At 37.4% G+C, this 24294-nt stretch overlaps 3 protein-coding genes across 6 annotated transcripts; 2 read left to right on the top strand and 1 right to left on the bottom strand.

Annotated features, from left to right (window-relative positions):
- Positions 1-5102: 5102 nt before the first annotated feature.
- LOC122057213 (receptor kinase-like protein Xa21) lies at positions 5103-6737 on the top strand. Its single transcript, XM_042619238.1, has one exon. It carries the CDS (start codon positions 5103-5105, stop codon positions 6735-6737), a length of 1635 nt encoding a protein of 544 aa, XP_042475172.1.
- On the top strand, positions 6420-9633 carry LOC122089430 (probable LRR receptor-like serine/threonine-protein kinase At3g47570). 2 transcript variants are annotated; one of them, XM_042659177.1, is made up of 3 exons: positions 6420-7934; positions 8723-9160; positions 9306-9633. In XM_042659177.1, the coding sequence occupies exons 1-2, from the start codon at positions 7253-7255 to the stop codon at positions 9133-9135; spliced, it is 1095 nt and encodes a 364-aa protein (XP_042515111.1). In that variant the 5' UTR covers positions 6420-7252; the 3' UTR covers positions 9136-9160; positions 9306-9633. The 2 variants fall into 2 exon arrangements, with proteins under 2 accessions (XP_042515111.1, XP_042515104.1); XM_042659170.1 differs by lacking the exon at positions 9306-9633 and having other exon boundaries at positions 8723-9283.
- A 1820-nt stretch (positions 9634-11453) lies between these two features.
- LOC122071648 lies at positions 11454-22110 on the bottom strand. Of its 3 annotated transcripts, none has more exons than XM_042636024.1 (8): positions 21611-22110; positions 21370-21510; positions 20986-21213; positions 17689-17896; positions 16388-16524; positions 14544-14624; positions 12199-12265; positions 11454-12110 (listed from the first exon to the last, which is right to left on the bottom strand). In XM_042636024.1, the coding sequence occupies exons 1-8, from the start codon at positions 21913-21915 to the stop codon at positions 11811-11813; spliced, it is 1467 nt and encodes a 488-aa protein (XP_042491958.1). In that variant the 5' UTR covers positions 21916-22110; the 3' UTR covers positions 11454-11810. The 3 variants fall into 3 exon arrangements, with proteins under 3 accessions (XP_042491958.1, XP_042491966.1, XP_042491974.1); XM_042636032.1 differs by having other exon boundaries at positions 21085-21213; XM_042636040.1 differs by having other exon boundaries at positions 21366-21510; positions 21611-21752.
- Positions 22111-24294: the final 2184 nt, after the last annotated feature.

Here is a 24294-nt window from a genome sequence, read left to right as displayed (position 1 = left end):
TCCCAAATGAAGTCTGCAACTTTACTTGTGTTATGGAAAAGAGATCGAGGGAGAGGAGAGAGCTCAGCAATTGAGAAAGGACCTAACCAACGATCATGCCAAAAGAAAATATCTTCACCATTTCCCACCATCCAGCGCTCAGCTTCAGAGACAAAGTGCCACATCTTGGCAATACCTTTTAACACAGAGGAGGATTTATACCCCTTCTTGAGATTTCCTCCTTCATTCACAAATCTAGCCTGTAAGAAACTACTAAAGGCGGATTTTTCATGTTTCATCTGCCACATAAGTTTACTGAGCCCTGCACAATTCACATCCCTTAATCTTCTGATACCTAAACCTCCTTCCGCCTTAGGCTTGCACACTTCTTCCCATTTCACAGAGATTTTCTTCACTGTGTCAATCTCCCCTGACCACAAGAAGTTTCTCATCCATCTCTCCACTGTTTTGATCACAGATTCAGGCCACAATAAACTGAAAAGTTGTGAATTAGCATGCCTGAGATCACAGACCGAATCAATTCTACTCGACCCGCCATAGATAGGAGCTTGCCCCTCCATCCCTGCAAATGAGCTTTTATCTTGTCCATCAGAGGTAGAATCCTATCCTTCTTAACAACTCCTTTGAAAATCTCTACCCCAAGATACCTTGTTGGAAAAGAACAAATGGGAATGTTCAGCAAATCAGCAATAAATCTCTTCCGGTGAGGCGCAACTTTACCAAAGAATATTTTACTTTTATCCAGGTTGAACCTTTGACCAGAGAACTCTTGGTATTTAAACAGTAAATCTTTTAAACAGAGAACATGCTTTGCTGCAGCGTTCATGAAGATAAATATGTCATCTGCGAATAGCAAATGACTAGGAACACTCACCCCTCTCGGACCAGGGAGAGCCTTAACGAAAAAACAAAGAAAAACGAAAAAAAACAAAAACAAATTCATGCAAGACATAGAGATTTAATGAGGTCCACACACTGATGTGGTGTACTATGTCATGTAGTGTACTATGTCCTTGCTCGAAGAAGAAGATGATTCACTATATTGGAAGAAAGGTAACAGTGGAGATCTCTCAAGAACACCCAAATCGCAGAAAGAAACTCTTGCCCAAAAACCCTAACATGAAAAATCCCCAAATCTCACTTGCTTTCTAAACAAGACGATAACACAAATATGTACTCCTTCAAGTCGGCTCGATCTAATGGGTCGGGGTCAGTTTGGTTATACCATACCGCAAGCCCAACCCTCTGCTACTATCACAGACCTCAGGAAAAAAAAAAAAAAAACCATTCGAATAGCCACCAAAATATGTCGGATTGGATCAATATTTGAAAGTAGTCAAGAATTCAAGACAAACATAACACCTATAAAGGCAATGCCGAAGGTGGAGGCTCCTTCTGGATTTTTTGTTGATCTCTTGTAATTATCCTTTTTCCTCTTTTTAATATAAAATTTGATATTCTAGCGAAAAAAAAATGTCACACATTTGTTCAACTGAATCCATATTGATTCTTTTGGTTTGGGGAGGTGAGTGATTATCATAAGCTGGTAGATTTCATTGAGGCTAACTTTGTTTTAGCAGAAAACATTTTGTAGGAATTGTTTTAGTAATAAAAAAAATTATGATATGGAGGAAAAACCATAAATTATATTGGTGAAGTGCAACACAAGAAATTGACTTCCAATTTAGTTTTTTAGAATGTTGTTCCTTGCTAAAGAATAATGATCCCATCCCAATTTCATCTACTGAAACTAGGGTTTAGGAAGTTCTTTGCCAATTTTCACCAATTCTGGTCGATTCAGAAACCTGATTCCTAGTTTTTAAACCCTATTTGGACCAAGGTGAAGCCCAAGGGTGAAGATAAGATAATGATCACATCCTAGGATCTTTTGTGGAAAATCTGATTCTAAAGTTGGAATCTGGGTTAAATCTGTCCCCATCGATTTCGATTAAAGTAGAATTGGAATTGATCTGAATCGGTCCTAAAAACCCTAGAATCATTCCTTTAGATTTGAAAACCTAGTGATATGGTTCTGAAAACTCAAGAATTGCCCACCCCGAAAAGTCCAAAATCAGGATTGATTACAGTTGATTCTGATCTGAATAGGCTGATTTGACCTAACGATTCCAATTTTTTAAATAATGGGTGCTACATAAAAATACAGATCCAAATTTATTAGAGACAAGGTTCCTCATGTCAAAGATAATGGAAGGGCAAATGAAGTGATCCTGAAAATTACTGAGAGTCTAAGATAAACTCCATAATTCTAAAATTATATAAGGAGAAAAGATCCCTGCCTGTTGGCGCCGGTACACACTTAGGCACACTGCTGCATCAGTGCGTCTTCTCATTAGCGACACACGTTGGTGTGTATCTATGCAAGTGGACAGTGTTCTCTTGCCCTGTATATCCTTTAATTTTTTATTTTTTTTAAATCATTCAATTTTACTTTAGCAATAAATTTTTTATTTTACTTTAACCTCTTTCCAACCAAACAGGATGTCAGTAAGAGCAATTTGGACAATAGATACTCCAGAATTTGATAACTGCACTTTTGGGCCTCATGTTCCGGCCCCAGAAGTGAAATATGGGTCAGAAACTGAGATTGCATATTAAAGTGGGCTTCCCTAGCTAGCTAGTTGCAGAAAAAGACATGAAACGTATGGATCATTGAATCAAAAGAAAGTTCCAAACTTAAATAATATGAGCAAGTGGTTGCATTAGACAAATTAGGGTGGGAAAGTTCCAAATTGAAATAATATGAGCAAGTGGTTGCATTAGACAAAGTAGGGTGGGTCCTATGAAATAGCATTATAAATTGTTAATGGCTCAAACCATTCCAGAGCGGACCATTCTCCTACGATTTTAATTCAAAAAAAAAAAGAGTAAGGGTTCGTTTGATAACGTTTCTGAGAAACGACAGAAACATAAATTTCCATTTCTAGAAACAGAAACGGAATTGAAGGTGTTTGATAAGTCATGTTTTTAGAAGTCGATAGTAACCAATGAAAGAATGTCCACAAGTCGTTTCTAGAAACGGCGTTCTTAAACCATAAATAAGTAAAAAATTCTATTTCTATTTCTGAAAATAAGTGAAACGGAACAGTTTTATCAAACGTTTTTACTCCGTTTCTGCTGGTTCTGGAAACAGAAACGGCAGAAACGCATTTCTTGCAACGTTATCAAACGGGCCCTAAGTCTTGCAATGAATACCATATGTCAAATCAACATCGTACAACAATAATTCTCGAGAGCCTGATCCACACTCAAACCATTCAGTGACGTTCTGAACATATTCCCATTCCACACGGTGAAAGACTGGCTCATCTTATTCCTTGGGACTCTCTTCCACGACTGATCCACACTCAAACCATTCAGTGATGTTCTGAACATATTCCCATTCCACACGGTGAAAGACTGACTCCTCTTATTCCTTGGGACTCTCTTCCATGACAACATTGTGTTGGATTTATGGACTAAATTAATTATTTGGGTTGATTAAATGGGTGAGAGTCAAATTGCATGAACCGGTTCGGTCTGCTTTCAAGTTTAGGGATATGCTGACTCAACCCATTGTGGTTTAGGGTTTTGAGTGCATGACAGTATTATAAATATTAGGTTTTGGGTCCCTACAGCTATTATTCACTCTTCTCCACTTTACCACTAAAGTGAGAGAACCAAGGAGATTTAAGGGGCTATAGAAGATCCATAGCCAAGCCAAGAGAACGAAAGTGAGAGTGACTAATATCAATCTTCTTCAACATACTTGGTGAAAGGTACAATTAGATTCTCTATAATTTTATTAGATTCGTGTTCTTGTTTCTCTGTGTGGTTTCTTCAATTGGGGTTTTGAATTCAAACCCCATAGGGAGATCTAAGGGCCCGTTTGATAACGTTTCAAGAAACGCGTTTCTGCCGTTTCTGTTTCCAGAAACAGCAGAAACAGAGCAAAAAGCGTTTGATAAAACTGTTTCGTTTCACTTATTTTTAGAAATAGAAATAGAAACTTTTACTTATTTATGGTTCAAGAAACGACTCAGGCGAAACAAGTTCAACTTGTTTCGCCGTTTCTGGAAACGACTTGTGGCTATTTTTTCACTGGTTATTATCGACTTCTAAAAACATGACTTATCAAACACCTTCAATTCCGTTTCTGTTTCTAGAAACGAAAATTTATGTTTCTGCCGTTTCTTGAAATAGAAACGGAAGAAACGTTATCAAACGGGCCCTAAGAACAAGGAAGGTTATTTACTCTCTTGTCTTTACTCTCTACGTAACCGTGACAATAATGGTCAATCCAGCTACTTGGTGACCCACTTTCATCCGGCTCGGCTCCTCCTCTCCTTAGCATCCATTGCCCAGGTCAGTCCATAACTACTTAGGCTGACGAAACATGATAAGGCGATGATTCACTGATTTGAGAGGTGCTGAATGAAGGAGGAAGGAAATAATTGAGACTCTGAGTATCTTATACGCAGAATAAAAGTCCTCACTCATCAATGCATGGAATTATTTTTACAGGGAACCTGGACAATTGACAATCAACAATCAACAATGTGTTAGGGCCCGTTTGATAACGTTTCTTCCGTTTCTATTTCAAGAAACGGCAGAAACATAAATTTCCGTTTCTAGAAACAGAAACGGAATTGAAGGTGTTTGATAAGTCATGTTTTTAGAAGTCGATAATAACCAATGAAAAAATAGCTACAAGTCGTTTCCAGAAACGGCGAAACAAGTTGAACTTGTTTCGCCTGAGTCGTTTCTTGAACTATAAATAAGTAAAAATTTCTATTTCTATTTCTAAAAATAAGTGAAACGAAACAATTATATCAAACGCTTTTTGCTCTGTTTCTGCTGTTTCTGGAAACAGAAACGGCAGAAATGCGTTTCTTGAAACGTTATCAAACAGGTCCTTAGTCTTCAAGGACTTTTGGTCTTGAAGGGCTTAACGCATCAAATGCTCAAAATGCGGGCTTGTCTTTTAAATAGTTTCATGCCTAAATTGCAAGTGACTCGAGAGACTATAAATTGTAATTGATGAGTCTATTATACTCACTTCATAAACCCTACTCCTCCATAGTTCTACCTAGCTCATTTGATCCATGGGTTTTATCTTGGTGCTTTCCTCCATTTTTATCCTCCTTCTCTCGTGGTGCAGCAGCTGCATGAGCTTGGTGCAGTCACAATCAGGAGGATCAACAAATGGAACAGATAGACTAGCCTTATTGGCCATCAAGGCTCGCATATCCACTGATCCCTTTCATGTTATGAGCTCCTGGAATGACTCCATCCCCTATTGCGAGTGGCCCGGCGTTATATGTGGCGGTCGCCGGCATCCAAATAGGGTCAGAGCCTTGCGTTTACAGTCCAGTAAATTGGTGGGGTCCTTGGCTCCAGAAATAGGAAACCTCAGTTTCCTTCAAGAAATTTCGATCTACAACAACAGCTTCAATGGTGAAATCCCTCATGAAGTAAGCTTTCTCTTCAGGCTTCGTTATTTAAAACTATTCAATAATTCTTTTGAAGGAGAAATCCCATCCAACATATCACGTTGCTCCAATCTTATAGAGCTCGATCTAGGTTCCAACAATATTGTAGGGAAAATTCCAATAGAATTTGGCACCTTGTCGAAGCTTCAATTCCTTTCAATCAATGGCAACAAATTGACGGGACAGATCCCATCTTCCTTTGGAAATCTTTCTTCCCTTTACACCATTTCTGCAGGATCCAATGATTTTAGTGGAAGTATTCCAGATTCCCTTGGCCAAATGGCAAGATTAATGATTCTCGCAATTGGTGAAAATAAGTTGTCTGGTACCATTCCTCCCACTATATATAATCTTTCTTCACTCACTGCTTTTGATGTTGGATTCAATAATCAACTTCAAGGGAGTCTTCCACCAAATTTAGGCCTCACTCTTCCCAATTTATGGTGGTTTTCAATTGCAAGAAACCAGTTTCATGGGTCAATTCCCATTTCTATATCCAATTTGTCAAAAATCCAAACACTTCTTATTGGAAAAAACCACTTTACTGGAAAAGTGGCTATTAATTTTGGAGGCCTATCAAAACTCACTTCGTTCGCATTGGACACTAATCATTTGGGAAGTGGAAAGGCCGATGACCTGAATTTTATCAACACATTGACCAACTGTAGTAGCTTAACAGATTTGGTGCTTTCTCATAATTGGTTTGGTGGCGTGGTCCCCAATTCCATAGCAAACTTGTCGACCCAACTGAGAATTCTTGAACTATCCACAAATCAAATATCTGGTAACATCCCAGTTGGGATCGAGAACCTTGTAAGCTTACAAAGTGTGGGCTTTTCTAGTAACTTGCTAGAAGGGAGTATTCCCACTTCAATTGGAAGACTGCCATGGCTATATGGACTCTATTTAGATGGGAACAGATTCACAGGGCCAATCCCTTCTTCTCTTGGAAACTTGACACTCTTGATTGAGCTCTCTTTAGGTGATAATCGCTTGCAAGGAAGAATACCTTCAAGTCTTGGAAACTTGACACTCTTGAATGCTCTCGCTTTAAATGATAATCGCTTGCAAGGAAGAATGCCTTCAGGTCTTGCAAGATGCAAATATATGTTATTCTTGGACATAATCGCTTGCAAGGAAGAATGCCTTCAGGTCTTGCAAGATGCAAATATATGTTATTCTTGGACATTTCTAGTAACAGTTTCAATGGTATCATCCCCAAAGAGATATTTTATCTCTACACGTTAGTAGAGCTAAACTTGAGTAGAAATTCTTTCTCAGATTATCTACCTCCGGAAGTGGGTCGACTGATCAATCTTGAAATCCTAGATGTTTCTGAGAACATGTTGTCTGGTGAAATCCCTCACACCCTTGGTGCTTGTACAAGCCTAGTGAAACTTTTTATGAGGGGTAACTTATTTGAAGGATCTATTCCTTTGTCTCTCAATTCCCTAAAAGGTCTTTAGGTTTTAGATCTATCACACAACAATTTCTCTGGGTTTATCCCAAAATATTTGGATACATTTAAGTTTTTACAAAACTTAAATTTAGCATTTAATCATTTGGAAGGTGAGGTATCAACAGATGGAGTCTTTGGGAATTTGAGTGCAATTTCAATAATCGGAAACAATAAGCTTTGTGGAGGTATACCAGAACTTCATTTGCTAGCATGCCAAACACAAAAGCTAAAAGATGGCAAACCTCATGTTTTCGAGTTGATAGTCATCATATGTAGCTGTGGGGGCTTTCTATGTTTGACTGTTATGATTTTTTTGCTCATTATTTGGCGGAGAAAAAAAGAGAAGAAAGAATCTACTTCATTTTTTATAGAGGGTCGTCATTTTAAGATCTCTTATGCCCAACTCCTTAAAGCTACCAATGGATTTTCTTTTGCAAATTTGATTGGAGTGGGAAGTTTTGGTTCTGTGTACAAAGGAGTTCTCAATCATGGGGAAACTATTGTTGCAGTAAAGGTCCTCAACATTCAACAAAGAGGTGCTTCCAAAAGTTTCATGGTTGAATGTGAATCCCTTAGAAACATCCGGCATCGTAATCTTGTAAGAATCTTAACATCTTGCTCAAGTATAGATTTTGAAGGCAATGATTTTAAGGCTTTAGTATATGAGTTCATGCCCAATGGAAATTTGGAGAGGTGGTTACATCCACATGCAAATGGTATACAAGATGAACAAAGGCATTTAAACCTTATTCAAAGATTGAGTATTGCCATTGATATAGCAACAGCATTGGATTATCTTCACCACCATTGTCCTACGCAGATTGTTCACTGTGATCTAAAGCCCAGCAATATTCTTCTCGATAATGACTTGACTGCACATTTGAGTGATTTCGGAATATCAAGAATTCTTTCAAAAGCCACAAGTTGTTCTCAAAATCACACTAGCTCAATTGGAATAAAGGGATCTATTGGATACATTCCACCAGGTATGTACCTTATTTATTAATCTAGTATAATTTTTTCCTCTTCCCTTGAAAGTTGTCCACACATTAGTACAATGAATCTAATGTTTGTCTTATCTATTCCACTACAAAACCTTAAGGCGCAATTTCTATTTTAAAATACGTTTTGTGACATCCTTGGCCCCTTCCCAGAAAAAAAAAAAAAGTTTAATTTTTCAAAAAATTGTATAGTAATATTATTGCTTAGATTTATATTTGGAGTATCTTTATTTTTACATCACAGTTTTGACTGCATCTTTCCTCGCTGTAACCAAATCATACCTTAAATGTCATATGCTACAAACTCTGGTTTTCTAAACAATTATGCATTTTGTTTGTGTAGGACTGTAGGGGTTGGTAGTTTTCCTTGTCCCTAAATTAATGTAATCACCTGCCACATTAAATTGTGCAATCAAATTGCTTAGATACCATGCCATCACATGATTTGTTGAATTTAGATGCACAACTATAGATGTTAGAGGAGCCTATGTTCCTTGTATGAGCAGTATAAGGACGAATTTGAAGATATCCTAACCTTTCTCAAGATGTAAATTGTTATATTGGATACATACCTCACTCAAATCTCTAAACCCAAATAATTTGCTCTATGAAATTTTCGCCAATGGTTATATTTTATTTAACTCTTGAGTTCATTTGAGTAGGAAAAACAAGCTTTATTTCCATGTCAAGTTATTCTTCCAATTGGGACAAATAGACTTTGCTCTAATTCTTACTAGCTATAAGAGTACTAACCTATGATGCATAAATTACAGAGTATGGTGCAGGTGTTGATGTTTCACCGCATGGTGATATCTATAGTTATGGGATTCTTTTGTTAGAGATGTTCACAGGGAAGCGACCTACTCATGAAATGTTCAAAGATGACTTTAATCTTCATTGTTGGGCGGAGATGGCTTTGCGTGATGGAATGATGGCTGTCATTGACCCATCACTTCTCTCCTTGGAAGAAGATGAAGAAAAGGAAGCAACAACTATAACCAATATCACTGGAAGTCGAAGGTGCATGCAGGATAGAGTGCAAGAGTGCCTTAATTCAATTATTAGAATTGGAGTTGTTTGCTCAGCTGAATCACCATGGGATCGAATGGACATAAATGATGTGGTCAAGGAGTTACATCTAATCAGGGTCATTTATCTTGGAGTTGGCACTCACCGAGGAAGATGAACTATAATAAGAGCTATGAACTGTGGTAAGGCATCATTACTTTTGAAAATTGTGTTTAATGTACTTGTTGATGAAGTTAATTCTTCCTATGTTGCTAGGTTTGGCAAGATGGAAAATGTAAAAGTTTCTTATCATCTCATGATATCAGAAAGATTTTTTTTTGTTTAAAGGCTAGGGCTGCGTCTCCCATGGATGTTGAGAAGCTAGACAACTGAAAGTACAAAGACAGATTGAAAGCGGCTAGCACATTGGCTACATCAAGAATAATTTCAATAATGACCAAAGGATCTTTTTCCTCCCTTGCTAAATATCATGGAGTAATCTACAATATTACATGAGCGTGTTTTTAAGTATGTTCCATGAGAAAATAATTGGGAGGCTCAGGCATTATGTTTTGGCTACAGTTGTACTTGTGAAGGGAGTGTGTGTTGTAGATATAGTTTTTCAAGTGTACATTTGTTTTTAATGTCCTATGAGGCAACAGTTGTAATAGGAGTTTAATGCAAGTAATGCATGTGTCCTACTAGTGTTGTATTAGTAGTAGTATAAATGCAATGTATTCTAATTTTTGCAGTGAAATTAATCTTTATATAAAAAGAAATATTTTCATTGAGTTTCTTCATGCACCATCTTGCTTGTAGGGCATTCCCTCCCCTTTTTGAAGAAAAACTACGAATATCTATACTCACAATTGTTTTCATCTCAAATTTGTGTAAGTTTTTACTCTTTCTTTCTTTAATGTTGTTTTAATGATAAGAGATTATAGTGCTAACCCCAAGGGGGTAGTCGAGTTGGCAAAGGACTTTCGCCTCCAGAAGCATGTGTTCTAAGTTCGACTATTCTTGCCTCCTTGGGACCACTCATACGGGGGTTTTTAGTGCTCTTCACTGCTTTAAGTGAAAGTTGAATCGTTCTCATTCAACCCTAGAATGACTCGGTTCATACGATTATGGGATCAGTATGGGCTGGTGGATTGCAATTTTAATTTCAGGTGCATTAGTTTGTAACCAAGCATGTTGCAAATAACAACTTTTTTTTCCCTTCCATACAATAATGAGGCAATATAATAAGAGAGGCTGATGTGATTTCACCCCACCCTTGCTCCTTTCCCCTCTGAATCCACAACACCCCCCTTTTGCAATGCCTCCTCCCCTCTCATCTCGCTGCTTCACCCCCCATCCCTGCCCTCAACTCCTCATTCCCACCCCTAACCTCTACTCCTGCCCATACCTCTACAACTCTGAGAATTACAGAGCTTAGAGAGGAGGGAGATGCAGATGGTTGTTGAGCAAGTGGCAACTTGTTCTTGCTAGCTGCCAAGATGGCTATGACGTAGTTAAGGGCTTCCACCGGTGTTTCACAGGGGTCTTGCGTCAGCCTCCCAAGACGAGCTAGAAAGCCTAAAATCACAAAAGCAGACAAGGGTATAAACAATTAAGCGCCCCTCATAGAGGAAGACTAGTATTGTCACCCTCAAGAAATAAAATCTCATTAAGTCATTTTCAGCATCAAACTCCACCAATAGGAGTTTATGAGAACCTTATAAGGCAAGACAATCTGCAAAAAAAATTGCTTCCTTAAATCTATGCACAAGCTTAGCGTCAAGTTGCCTCAAAAGACTTAAATCTCCAATTTCTTTTTTTTTTTTTTTTGGGTTCAAGGTCAAAGGCCTATTGGCTATTACATAGTAGACCCCATAGGAGTCAAGTAAATGCCCATAGAAGAGTCAAGGGCCCTCCGGACATCCTTTCTGCAAAGTAAGGAAATTGGTTTAAAATCTGGTTCAAGTCTAGTTCACATTTGAATTTGGGCTTGTATCTGTATTATCTTTAGTTGGATTTTGCGATATTCTCTTACCATTCAAAGGGTTTATGTAACCAATCTGACCATTGTAAAAATTAATCATCTACATGCCAAATATCCAGGCCCATCTCAACCCAATGATCTACCATCCAGGGAAAGTTTCTCCTATTAATGAATGGAGAGTTATGTTAGAATTTTAACCATCAGATATGTAGGCTTGGAATTTGTCCAATGGCCATCGGGTAAATTTCGGAGTGAAGAAATATAAGTAATGGATTTTTTTTATGTCATCCCTCAACGTGTTAAATAATTTGTAACTTTACTATTACAAGAAAACTCTCACCGATAATAACAAAAGATTCTTCCAAAATTAAATAGCTTTAGTTGCACATTTTGATTTGGAAAGAAAGAAGTTAAAACTGTTTTTATCAATGGAAGCATAGTAAAGAACAGTCCAAGTGGCAGAAATGGATATGAGTGCCCATGTGTCAAAACTTTCTCCCTTTCCCTTCTTCCCTGAAACTAGAATTTTATTGGAAAAGCTAATGAGGAAACTCTCATTTAGAGGGTGGGGAGAGGGAGGTAGAGGTACAGATGAATCCCATGCAGAATAGAATGCATGGCTTATGTGTTTCTCTACAAAATAATTGGATGACATCAATAAGGACTCATGGTGCCATTGAGGAATTAAATACATCTCTTGGTAGTAAGTTTAAATATTATAACAGTACATGGAATTGCCACTGGTGGAGCACCTGGAATTCTATGTTGTACAGTGGCAGGTACCTTGTTTGCCTACTATACACTCAAAATCTCCATCCGGTGACAGTAAACCATTTCTGTATCTTCAAATCCATAAACCCATCAAACTTTCAACTGTTCTTGTCCCGTGGAGTTTCACAGGTCACAGGAGGAACGCCAAATACCCAATCGAGAACGTTGAGGTACTTGGAGCGAAAAACCTCTCTCTCCTGAGCATAACAGTGCATGATAATAGCAGTTGACAAACTGAAAATAACCACATCAGCTCTCTTGAGTCTCTTCGACCGTGGCAACAAACCAGCTTCCACCATGCAGATGAAGAAGCTCTCAATAGCTCGTGCAAAGCAGTAAAGTGATATTTCAATCCGTCTGCTCTTCTTCTCAATCGCCAGGGCCAGGCCAGTAGGAAACTGCTTACAAACAGAAGCACATAATTAAAACAACAGAACAACCCATCGTTTCAGGCAATAAGAAATCTAGTGAAGTACATATATATACCGTTCCCATAGCCACCATTGGAATGTTACACCACTTGAAAATCCTGAACAGAAAGCATGTCCACATCCTAAAGCACAAATCAAAAGACTCAAGTGACGAAGATCACACATCCTCAAAAAATATCCACCAGGCAGAATTCAATCATTGTAGAAACGATGTTGACTGGCCAAGATAAATTTCTTAAACCTGCTTAAATGAACATGGAAGATGTGCAAATATTCTACATATGACACCAATATATATAAAATACTCTGTCATCATACTCCAGCATAAACACAATAAGGGAAGAGGCAAAATTTATGCTCTGTAATGCTTTAGGTGGCATCATGTGGCCACCGACAAACAGCAAAGACAATCAGGTTGACTTTGGTACCAATTGATACAGAGGAGATTCTCTACACTTAGTTATTCAAGGAATAGGTTCAGATGGAATGGAAATAGGTAATGAAAGTCAGATCAAAATAACTAGACTAAATGATAAAGTAAATCCCATATTCCTATATCCTACCTATATTTTAGCCACATTAAAGTGGCATATTACCAAAAAAAAAACTCACTGGGCCAAACATATGTAACCCAATCCAAGGCTTATATCCATTAAAATAAGCTCATTTTTATGTTTAATCTGCATCAATTCTCTTTGGCTTGAAGAAAAATTGTCCAAGGTCTTGAAACAGCATCAAATCAGACCAATACTGTCATCCTTCAATTTGAAATTTGGCTGCTCTTGGACAATAAGGAACAAATCAGAAACCCACTTCAGTTCTTCTATAGCTTTGACACCAATTAACGCAGTGCTAGTCCTGAAGCAGTGAAGTCTAGTGAGAGATCAGCTTGTGACAGGATCATCAGTAATAAGGAAGAACCATGTTTCAAGAAACTGGGATTGATCGGACAAATCAGCTGATTCGGATTGGAATTGACCATGGTCAACGTCAATCCGAACTGGCAAATATAGGTCATTTAAGCTGATTCTAGGTCAGTTTATGGCCAATTTTTACCAATTCAGATTGGAATCGGCCGCCGTCAATTCCAATCTCTTGAACCATGCTAAGAACCAGATTATGAGAAAATAACTCAATCAAATCAATTCTGATCAACCTGCAATAGAACAAGACTGTAAAATAAGATGCTGATCGGACAGTCAGATTTGAAAGAATTGAAGAAGCCAACTTGAAGTAGGAAACTGAAAACTCAGTAAGAGAAAAGAATCCAATAGCAAGGATTTTTGATTCAAAATGGTAATTGGATATTGATCTGATAAAATGAATATACAATAGACTGAAACCTTAGCAATGTTATGAAACCAGATCTGAAAAATCAAAGCAGAAGACAAATATTTTGAAGAAGTTGATAGTAAGTAGGAATTCTGAAATTGATTTGAAAAATGAGAATAAACAGAATCTGGAACCAGTACCTGTCATGCAAATCAATTGCATGAGATCAGCACAGACAATTCAATAATTAAATCAATAACTATTAGACATTTAGACTTGACCTAACCAGAAATCTGGAACTGAAATTGATTAACAGAAATATAAATCATAGGAGAAAATTTTACAAGCATCGGACCTGATTTTGATTGAGGAAGAAGAAAAGAAATAAAAGAAAAATATCATCAGGAGTCCACCTGATTTGTATGGCTGGAATAATGGAATCCCACCAGGGTTCACTACTGAATCTCACATCTGTTGGACACCCTTAGATCAACAAGGATCGATACACTTGAATCCCACAGTTGCAAGCTTGAATCCACAAACCAAAACAAACCAAAAGCCTTTCATTAATACATCAAAATTTGTGGGAAGTATCTTAGCCCTTATTTTTGTTTAAATAATTACTCCAAGCAGGACTGAAACTAAGCCTAAAACTCCTCTAGCCAATAGGTTGCTACGGAGGTAGTTTATTAGCTACTAAAACTCTGAATAAAATAAGAAAACTAAAACTAAAACAAAGCTGGACTCATAGAGACCTATTCCAGCCTAACTAAATCACTTCATAACAATTAAAAACAAAGAAATATAACTATATCTAGACTACAATATTAACTAAACTAACTAATAAAGTAACTCCTATATTCCTACCCCCTGCCCTTATTTAGACCCATTCAAGTAGCACATGGCAATGAGAACCCCTTAAACCGAAGACTCAACACATATGTAACCTAACCCAAGGCTTATTTCAACTAAAATAAGCCTAATGCAAATCCATCAATCTATCAGTTTACCTACAGGCATAATTAGTAAAGTTCTATTCAATGTATATTTCAGTGATAATTAACCACCTAATTCAAATCCCTTACTGTAAAATGGCAATGCATGTACAAGGAAAATGAAACACCATACCAGGCAGATGAACAATAGGCAGAGAGAAACAAGCTTGATCTTGCAGTGCCAAGGAGACCCTTCCCCAAAATTGTAGAGGACCTGCACAACGCTCAGCAATAACGCATTATATTAGAACAAGAGAATATCATGAATATTTGCATATTTAAAAATAAGACAACTAAAACAACTCAGCAGAAACCATTCCAATAGCAGATCATCAAATCCTGATTTTCAAAAACACGAAGATGGCATACCCATCAAATTTAAGGACAGAATAGAAGAAAATAGCAGGGAAATGGGATCACAAATTTCAAGCTGAAATAATGAACAGGGAGAAGTAAAGCATTAACCAAGTAGTTTCCTATGGTTATGTCACCAAAGAGCCACAAAGAGTAAGTAAAAAGTGTCAGAAAAATCTTAACGAAACCGTTCAAAGGGAAGCAGCCTGCTGTACCCAACCAATCCGTCAAAAATGGCTTCGACATTAGAATCTCCAAATAATGGTCCAGAGATAAAGTTCCAGTAATAACTTGAATTGCACAGTAAGAGAACTGGGAAGATAAGCAAATTAGAAATTTAATTGTCAATGGAAGCCAGGTGTTTTTTTTCTCCGCTATAAGTCAGAAAAAGTATATATTAAGCACAAATATAAGGATGCACAGGATTTACATTCGGGCATTCCCAGATGGACAAAACAAATATACATACAATGAAGGAAACACTAAAGTACTAAAAATTTCCACCTTCGGCATGGCCATCAGCAGCTCCCTCTGAACAAATAAATGACTAACAAAAGCAACAACTATGCCTCAATTCCATCAGGCAAACTGGTAGTGTGGTATGTCCAAACTATCCTAGATGACATCATGACACACATAAGTTGGATATGAAATCCAATAGATGGAGTGTTGTGTCATAGCACAGTTCTTTGCAATAGAATCCGCAGGGAAATAATTAGAGTAATAGGCAATTAGGTATAAGAAATTCAGACCTAAACCAGAGAATGAAAGTCTAGAAGCTACCAACAGATAATCAACCTTACGGGTTCTTTCACCAATTTAAGAACTGCAGAGAATAAAATTCAGACGCAAGCACAAGCTTTAAGAATTGGAAGAAACAGTATTTATAGTGAATTTTATGTAAAGAAGGAACTATGAGAATAGGAAAACAGAGAAAGATAAAGTAGAAAGACAGAAGATTTGATGGAAAGAGATACAAATAAAGAAGACGCAAGCACAAGCCTTAAGAAGAAATGACAATACTAGTGCATCGTGGGCCAAGCAGGTGTTGAGAGTAGAACCTTCTGTATTTGTGATTAACCCTAGGTATCTAAAATTATCACTATGAGATATCTCCCAATTCATCAATTTTGATCACCCCACTTTCAGTCGTCTTTTACTGAAGTTATACTAATATTCCACTTCTTGTCAGTAACTAATCTTAAAGTCTTTTGATTCCAAAATGTTTCTCCATAATCCTAGCCGCTTAGCATTTCTTGCTGTTATTTATTAACAAAAACTATACCACCTTAAAAAATATACACCAGGTAACCTCGTCCTACATATGTTTAATCAACTCATCCATGATAAGTGCAAAAAGATATGAGCTCAAAGTTGATCCATGATTAGTGCAATGATTAGATACTTAATTCTATTTTATGGCATTTGAAATTTACCCTATTTAGAAATATTTTAAGTTACAATGTTTTTAGAAATAGAAAACTCACCAGATATGAAATAAGTTTTAAAGAAGAATCATCATTCATGCAGAAGAAACCAGTAACTGGACAGACTTAAATTGCCATAATTTCAAAAATCTGGAATGTACCATGTGCTAGAGTTTGAAACCGCTAATAAAGTTACCTTTTTAAGAGGTCTAGACGATGTACTATTAGTGCAGGAATAAAATATACAGGAAGATAGACCAGCAATGCTCTTCCATAGGCTTGAATGAAAAAGAAAATGACATGTGCCGCACAAGATTGATGTCCATGTATAATCTGCATAATATTTGAAATTTAGCATCTCTCTTTGTTAAAATTCTCACAACTCCAACAAAGGAAAGTAACCGCGGGGGGGCTACAAAATTTACTAAAATAAGGCAATCAAACTGCAAACTATTAATGCAAAACTACCAAAGAAGTAGTTATAATTAAGCAACAATATCAAGAAAGGGATTCAGTAAATTAAAGGAGCATCTGTGGAATTGACTTAAAAGAAAACGCTAGCAAAAGTTGATAATGCAGTTAACATTAAATAAGCCCCCATACACCCACTCCAAAAAAAAAAAAAAAAGAGGAATAGAGAAACAAATGACCATAAAACTTAAGGTTTCAGTTGCAATTAACAAGCATAAGTATCAAGCCAAAGAGTTCTTGGAACTTGAGGTAGGTCCGCCCTTCCATGAAATGCTTTCAGATCATGTGAAATTGCATCTGTTGTACTTTCCGTACCTAGGACTTGGAGATTTCTCAAAGTGCTCACATGGAAGAATGCGGCTCCTGCCAGGGTTGCTGTTTTTTGCTTTGGTTTTGTCCTAAAGAAGTTTCTAACCCAGTAACCTTAATCCACATGAAATATAGGATTTTTCGCTAGCTAGTAGATGTTATCCCTGTTCCTTGATCAGTTTGGTGTTCATTGGATCCCCACCCCCCTCTTTCACCCCTTCTGAATCACTGGTTTAGCAGCGGGCCCGGTCCCCAGTTTCTGTACAATTGTTTTCCCTGAAAGCCAACTGAGTCTTTTGATTCCTTTCCTTAGATGGCTATTGATCCCTCATGCTAGTTATTGGATTTTAGGGAATGACAGAAATAGAAGGTTTTTTGTGGATAAAAGGAAAGGTGTCTCTTGGCTCTTCACTGATATTGGTTAATATCTATCAACCTTGGTATCTCTGTATAGAGTTCAAAGTTGTCAATTTTAGGGATATCAGCACCCATTTGTGGTCTATGCTAGTGATATGAGTCCATACAGGTACAGATATTTTCGTACTTTCTGTATAGCCATGCTTTTTGGTACTCTTTGTGAATGTCATGCATATCCTTACTCTATTAATAAAATATATTCTTTTTGGTTCTGACAATATTTTCAACAGGACTGTAGATTAAGATTGAATGCCTGTCTTCACCATGAAGAGAAAAGACCATAAATTTACGGACGCATACCGAACATGGTACTTTCATTTGAGGATCTAGCTTTATGTCGACACCATTGGACTTGTAATACTTCTCTATCCCCTCCAAGTTGGTGAATGGCATCCTGGTCGCTATTTCTTTAACCCCTTGCAAGATAACTGAATCCTTTCCACCATGCGTATTAAGAAAAGATTTGTATGATGGAGGTAGACTGTCTTGCTTCAATATGTAGGCCGACCTGCAAAAAATTGACATTGATCAACTTTTTTTTGGGATAAACAACGCAATTTTATTTGAAGTAAAAAAGAGGTGCATAGTAGTACATAGAATACAAACTACAAACTACATACAGATAATACAACAACAAACACCCCTCCTCAGGAGGATCAACCCGACACCCCTGTTGGCAGCATAGGCTTCCTTGTTAGTGATCACGATAAGGGGAGTGTCCCTATCTAGAAATGTATTTAGTGTTTTTTGTTTATTTAGTTTCCTTATTTGGTTGTAATCAGTGTTGTATTCTTTGTAGGAATACCAGACAGATATTATAAATAGAGGTACAGCGATGATAGACTGGTATTCCGAGTCTGTAGTGGTTCAGAGGTTTCTCTTGTTCTCTTCTTCCATTGATTCTTCACTCTTCTCTCTCTCTCTCATCTTCAACCATTGGCTATTGACTGGTTATTAGATCATCTTCTGTTACAAGGTATCGGAGCTCCAATAATCAGTGATCATATTTCACATTCGATTCTGGTTTGATGGTTTCTTGGAGCTCAGTTGGATCCTCAGGTGCTGAATACTCAATCAAAGCATTGTCTCCTTGTTTGAAGTTAAAAAATTTTCTCATACAAGTCACAAGTCCGGGACATATTCTTTGCCTGAGAGAAGAATATGGTTGGGAAGGATCTCCTTAAACCAGTATCACTTTGAGTCCAATGAGGCCTGAATCTTTCTTCTTTATTATGCCCTCCAAGAAAGAAAGATAATTTGAAGTAGACACATGTGACCATAAGCAAATATCAACACCGAATAACAGTGTGAGCATTACTTCTCCTGGGTGTGGCTGTAGAGACTACAAGTACCTATTGAAGTTTTTCTTTTTAATTAAATTGTACAGGGTAGTGTGGCTGTATAGACTACAGGCTACCTATTGAAGGTTTTCTTTTTAATTGAACTGTCCAGGGTAATCTGTCCTCAGATGATGAAGCATGGCTCACAAAAGAGGCTGTTTTGAGTTACTAATCACTTGGATTCCAAGGTTGCAGAGGCATGCATCAACCACAAGAGCATGTGTCCCTGATGCAGCTCTAAAAGATTAAGAACCACAAACAAAACTTCGAAATAATGGATTTTGATTTTGAATACAGAAATGATGAAATATGCAAGATGAACTGGTTTTGGCTGGTTTTTATTTATCTCAATGTGATTTTCTTCATCCCATCAAACATCCCAGTCAAGCTCCATCATTATTCCAGAGGCAATTGGGGAAACAAGTGTAACTGTGAATGAAGATTCCAACCCTTATATTGTCTATATTATTCACTTTTTTTTTTTGGGTGGGGGTGGGTTTAAAATATGTATAAATCACACTAGAATAGAACATAACAGGTAAATTATCTACTAATTTTTTTGAGTAGTAGTGCAAAATAAACAAGCCACCTCATGAACGAATGTCTATGTAAGTACATGGAAGTTCAAAGGATATATTAGGCTAGTGCCTTGGACATTTATCAATTCCAAACAACACTCTGGAAAAGTGCAAAGGAACTAGAGAAATAAAGGGAGGGAGGGGGAATGTTTAAATAAGCTTACAAAAAACCTGCTTCAACTCCTATTCCTTAAGGATTGGGTTCTACATGGCACCTGAAAAGAATGAGATAATTTTTGTTATGTACCAATATTAAGCCCTCATTCTTTTTAAGCCATCACTTAGTTCTCATTCTTCTCTTTCTTCTCTTTCTTTTACCATTTTCTTTTTTTGTTTTTTTTTTTTTTGGGGGGGGGGGGGGGTTGGTGGTGGGTGGGGTGGACAAAGTCACAAACAAACTACGTAATATTAGAAGTGAAGAGCGAGCGAGTTAGAAACTTACCAAAGAAACAGCTAATGAAAGTACATTACACAACTGAAAAGATAAATCACTCAGCAGTGACAATGGATCACTTCCGGCTTCAATGAACTTAATGCTCCAGAATGTGGCATGGGGAGAAATCAATCACTGGCAACATTTACCTAGCGACTTCCTCCACAGATTTATAGAATTTTCAGAATTCCTCTAGTTTCTTTCTTTCCAAGTCAAATTTGCAATAGGAACAGATCTTCCATGTTTACCTGTGTTCCAGTCCTAACCCCTTACTTTCCAGCCAGTCAATAGCACCTAAAGACTGGAAGGGCAAGCAAACTGTGGTGAAAGGCTGCTATATGCTATGTCCAATACTCCCAAGCAAACAGCACCCAAAAGAAGGTGGCTTACTTATTCAGCTCTATTCTCACAGAAGCCAGAAGGGTTCTGAATGCCCCATCTCCTGTTGATTAACTAATCAGTCATTAAAAATGTCTTAGGCTGACCTAAGAATGAACATCACCTTCCTGGGATTTTAGTCTTCAACAAATTTCTGGAAAATTGAGAAGCTAGCCCTGATTATCATATGATGATGGACATAAACTTCATTGTAAATCCCCCAGTAAAATTCCAGCTTCACCAATGAGATTGTGGAAAAATATGTTCCATACCACTACAAGCCCAATCAATTCATAACTCTCCTCAATTATGACATCCTTGTAAGTTGTAAGTAGTGAAGTTGTACATAGCCAGGAAATTCAAGCTTGAGAAAATTTTCCGCACCAGGATCTGCCCAGAATTTGATGACTTTACCCCTTCCCACTTAATTTGGTCCCCTACATAATCCATAGAGAACAATCTGCTCCCAGTGTATGTTTGATTGCTTGTTTAGTTTCTCAACTCTTGGATAACCCAGTTGAATTAACATTAACATTCCTGACCTAAAGTGTAAATTCAACAAAAGGTCATGAGTTTCATAGCTAAACTCTAGTAAAGAAAATTATTTTCAACAGTACAGATACTACCAAAGTCTTTATGCTGGTAGGCGTGATGAAAGTTCCAAGGAGGTCATTACAACCGGAAAAACTCTCCATTTTAAAACAATATTTAGAATTATGGTCTGTCAAGGAACAAATATAGTAAACAAAGATAGAAACTTTCAACAAGAAACTAATTGTAACTGAAAAAAAAAAAAAATTGAAATTCAGATACTACAGACCACGAACTATTATTGAACTAGATGACATTTTTGCAGAAGGATACATACAAAATTTGGGAAGAGGAAAGGCACATTAGGAAAATGTCGCCATGCACCCATGTCAAAGGTTTACAAATGCTTCCAAATCGTTTGCTCTTTATTCCACACCTGGAAGCTAGTACAGCAGCTCGCATAAGAATGTATATGGCCAAGCTTGTGTGCTGTGTATTTTGTCCAGTCAAAAGCATCGAAGGTCCAGCAATTAGACCAGCCAAAAGTGCCCTCCACCTTGCCGTCCTGATTCAGATTGAGATAAAAGTAAGGTGAGCACTACAAAAGCAAATTCCATTTCACTTCGAAAATTTTTATCTGAATATCAATCACACAAGAGCCATGATTCTAATGTTGAAATTATGAAACAGAACGAGAAGAAGAATAAGAATTGTTACATGCCTACGGTGTCCTCCCAAAGCAGCAATACACTCATCTACAGAAACAAATGTACCCGCAAAGGTGCCGAGGAAGAGGCCGTATCTGATAGTCTCCTTAATGGCAATAACAATCGCCTCTCTGTTCGGAACCGCTCCAGTCTTTCTGAAACCGAGGAAAATCACAATCAAAATCACCAAATCTGAGTCTGAACCAAAGATTAATTTCAGAAACCCTTTTAAGTAACCTAGAGATTGAAGAGGACCTTTCTCTCCTCAACCGAGCAAGAATCGAGAAGGCCGCGAGGCCACCTTTTAAACCTGCACCAATGGTAAAACCCTTGGTGGCAGCGGCAACGCATCTCCGTAACTTCTCCCAATCCTTTTCATATCTCAAATCAGAGCTAAGAAAAGAACAATAAGACGATGATGAAGGGCCAGATTTCCCACAATGAGGACAGTTTTGTTCGTCCAATAAAGTGCGACTCTCGCCGTGAAAACCACCATTGTCCCCGGAAAAACATCTGGAACAGCCGACCGATGCACCAGTTCCAGCGCATGGCAGAGACATGGATGGAAGCCAATTAGGATTTCAAGAGCTCATCACTATTTCATGAGAACTCACAGAGAGACACCGAAGCGAAACTGAAAAAACAAACGGGTGGGAAGTTTGAAGCTGTTCAGTGCGCGTGAGAGAGAGAGAGACAGAGAAGCCAGTGGAAGTTTCACACGTCTGGGGTGTTTTCTGTTTGTTCTTTTCTTTCTTTTTTTTTTGGTGGTTTTTGTGCAAGACATGACGTGAATTTAAGGAAAATTTGAGGTGTGAAGTGATGACGTGTAATTACAAACTTTTTTGACACTTGATGGTCTACGCTATGCTGGTGGGACCCTTTCACTATTGATGAGTATTAATAGTATATTTCATCAATGGAAAGGTGGGCCCGGGGATAGATCCATGTTCTCCAGAATCCCCACCATGAATCAGATCCACTACCATACCCTTTTTTTTTTTTTTTTTCCCAAGAAGGGTTCCTGATTTATGTAATTTTTAGATTCGACTTTCTGAATCTCAATGCTTAGTTGGATCAGACAAAAGGGTAATATGGTGATTTTCTACCATTAAAGAAATGGTTTGTACAGGTCATTATCAAGTTTTAAATTTTAGAATTCAATTATTTACTCTCCCACCTGCTTTATTTTACCATGTGGCATATTTCGAGAAACATTAAACACCTACATGTCTGCCAAATATCAGTGCCATCTGAATTATCGTATGACAGAAAATGAATGCAAATCCGGAGGATAAGTATCCTTTGTCGCGCGACATGGTATGTAGAGTAGATCCAAGGGTTGGGAGTATCTTGGAATATGTGATCATGCCTTAGGTTGTCTGTATGAGAAAGTATTTGAATCTACGCTGCCCTGTAGTGCATTATAGACGAGCCTGATTCAAACAGTGTAAAAGGACATAATCTATATTGTACTATTTTACCACTTGGTAAATTCATTTGAATTGAAACTTTGTATGAGAACATGGGATCCACGCAGGGGAGGAGGTCATGGGATCAAACCCTATCATGCGTTGTGCGAATATGTGTGTGTGCTTTCTTATTTATTCTGTATCCACCCATGGATTGCCTAGATGATTAAGGCGAACTGGAGATTTTGTGGATTAGGCGCACGATCTCAGGTTCGATTCTCCATCTCTGCATTTCCGATTTAAGTGGAGATCTTGACTGTGGATTACTGTGCTAGTTTTTAATGGAGATCCCGAGGATTAGTCGAGGTGCTTGTATCTGTCTCTCTCCTCCTCCCTATAAAATAACCTCTTTTGCTCCTCTTCATAAATTGAATCAAAATAAAGATATTGAGTCTCACTCAAATGTAGGAACCATGATTCCAAGCAAAGAACACTGACCCAACTTTTTTATCCATTACATTATCCCAATTTTTTTATCCATTTTTTGTGAAGATAGCCATGAAATTTAACTCTTTTATTTAGATTAAGAAAATATATTTTCAACCTCAGTCTAATGCAATAGAAGATAGATGTTAATGATGAACCTAAAGTCCAAACATAATCTCATAGCAAGCAAAAAAATAAAAATAAAAAATCAACACACTTAATATGGTGGACCATCATCCACTTAAAGGGTGGTTTTAGCATTTAATGACAATTCCTTGATGACAAGAACTCTCTTTCTCTATGGTAGATAGTATCAAAGCTTCTTTGACTTATATGTCAACTTCAAGAAGCCTACATTGTTATGTACCGATGGGACTCAATTAATTGTTGCAACTTGCGACTAACACCTCTCTGTGTAGATTTGTTATTATTACAAAGCGGGTTTCTTTCAAAAGCATATTAAATTAGCCAACAAAGATAGTATCAAAAACTCACCTAAATAGAAGTCGAAAGTGTTTTCTTTTATGATGTTCGGGCAGGCCATGATTATTGAATCATCTACTTACTATAATATGAAAGTAATCCCCTATACCGACCACCAAAGCTAAGTTAGTATGGCAGGTTACACATTGATTAATTCTCTAGGCCCAAATCCTTTCAAAAAAATCGCTCTAGTTTATTCCATTCATCATGGAAATTATCCTCTCTCTATCTTTCTCTAATTAATATGGACTCGTGGAACTAGTCAAGCAAAAGGTTTAGATACCCATCATTAAAAAAAAAAAATCTCTCTTTTTTCTAATGCCTTATTCTTTCACACCAAAACTCATTCTCTAGTTTGGAGAAAGTTTTCTACCACCCCAAGGTGAAGAGAGAATCTCTTCATCTAAGGTGATTTGATACTAATTGAACTCCTAGAATAGTGATCATTAACTCTTGTCCTTTATTTTCAGGATCAAATCTTGTGGATTAAGAGGCTCTCACTTCATCATGGGTGAAAGGTAACCAAGCCCTCTTTTTTTTTTTCTTTTTTTTTTTTAAATT

Source organism: Macadamia integrifolia, chromosome 2 (assembly GCF_013358625.1).
Source record: "Macadamia integrifolia cultivar HAES 741 chromosome 2, SCU_Mint_v3, whole genome shotgun sequence".
NCBI classification, from domain to species: Eukaryota; Viridiplantae; Streptophyta; class Magnoliopsida; order Proteales; family Proteaceae; genus Macadamia; species Macadamia integrifolia.
Note: the sequence above shows the minus strand (reverse complement) of the source record. Positions and strands in the feature narration are given on the sequence as shown.

Excerpts from the sequence above, each read along its gene's own strand:
- LOC122057213 (XM_042619238.1), top strand. The coding sequence starts at position 5,103 with ATGGGTTTTATCTTGGTGCTTTCCTCCATTTTTATCCTCCTTCTCTCG.
- LOC122089430 (XM_042659177.1), top strand. The coding sequence starts at position 7,253 with ATGATTTTTTTGCTCATTATTTGGCGGAGAAAAAAAGAGAAGAAAGAA. Across the intron at positions 7,935-8,722 it reads TATTGGATACATTCCACCAG|AGTATGGTGCAGGTGTTGAT; the intron begins GTATGTACCTTA and ends CATAAATTACAG.
- LOC122071648 (XM_042636024.1), bottom strand. The coding sequence starts at position 21,915 with ATGTCTCTGCCATGCGCTGGAACTGGTGCATCGGTCGGCTGTTCCAGA. Across the intron at positions 12,266-14,543 it reads GCCTATTGTTCATCTGCCTG|GATGTGGACATGCTTTCTGT; the intron begins GTATGGTGTTTC and ends TTTGTGCTTTAG. Across the intron at positions 12,111-12,198 it reads CAATGGTGGCTATGGGAACG|TTTCCTACTGGCCTGGCCCT; the intron begins GTATATATATGT and ends GTTTGTAAGCAG.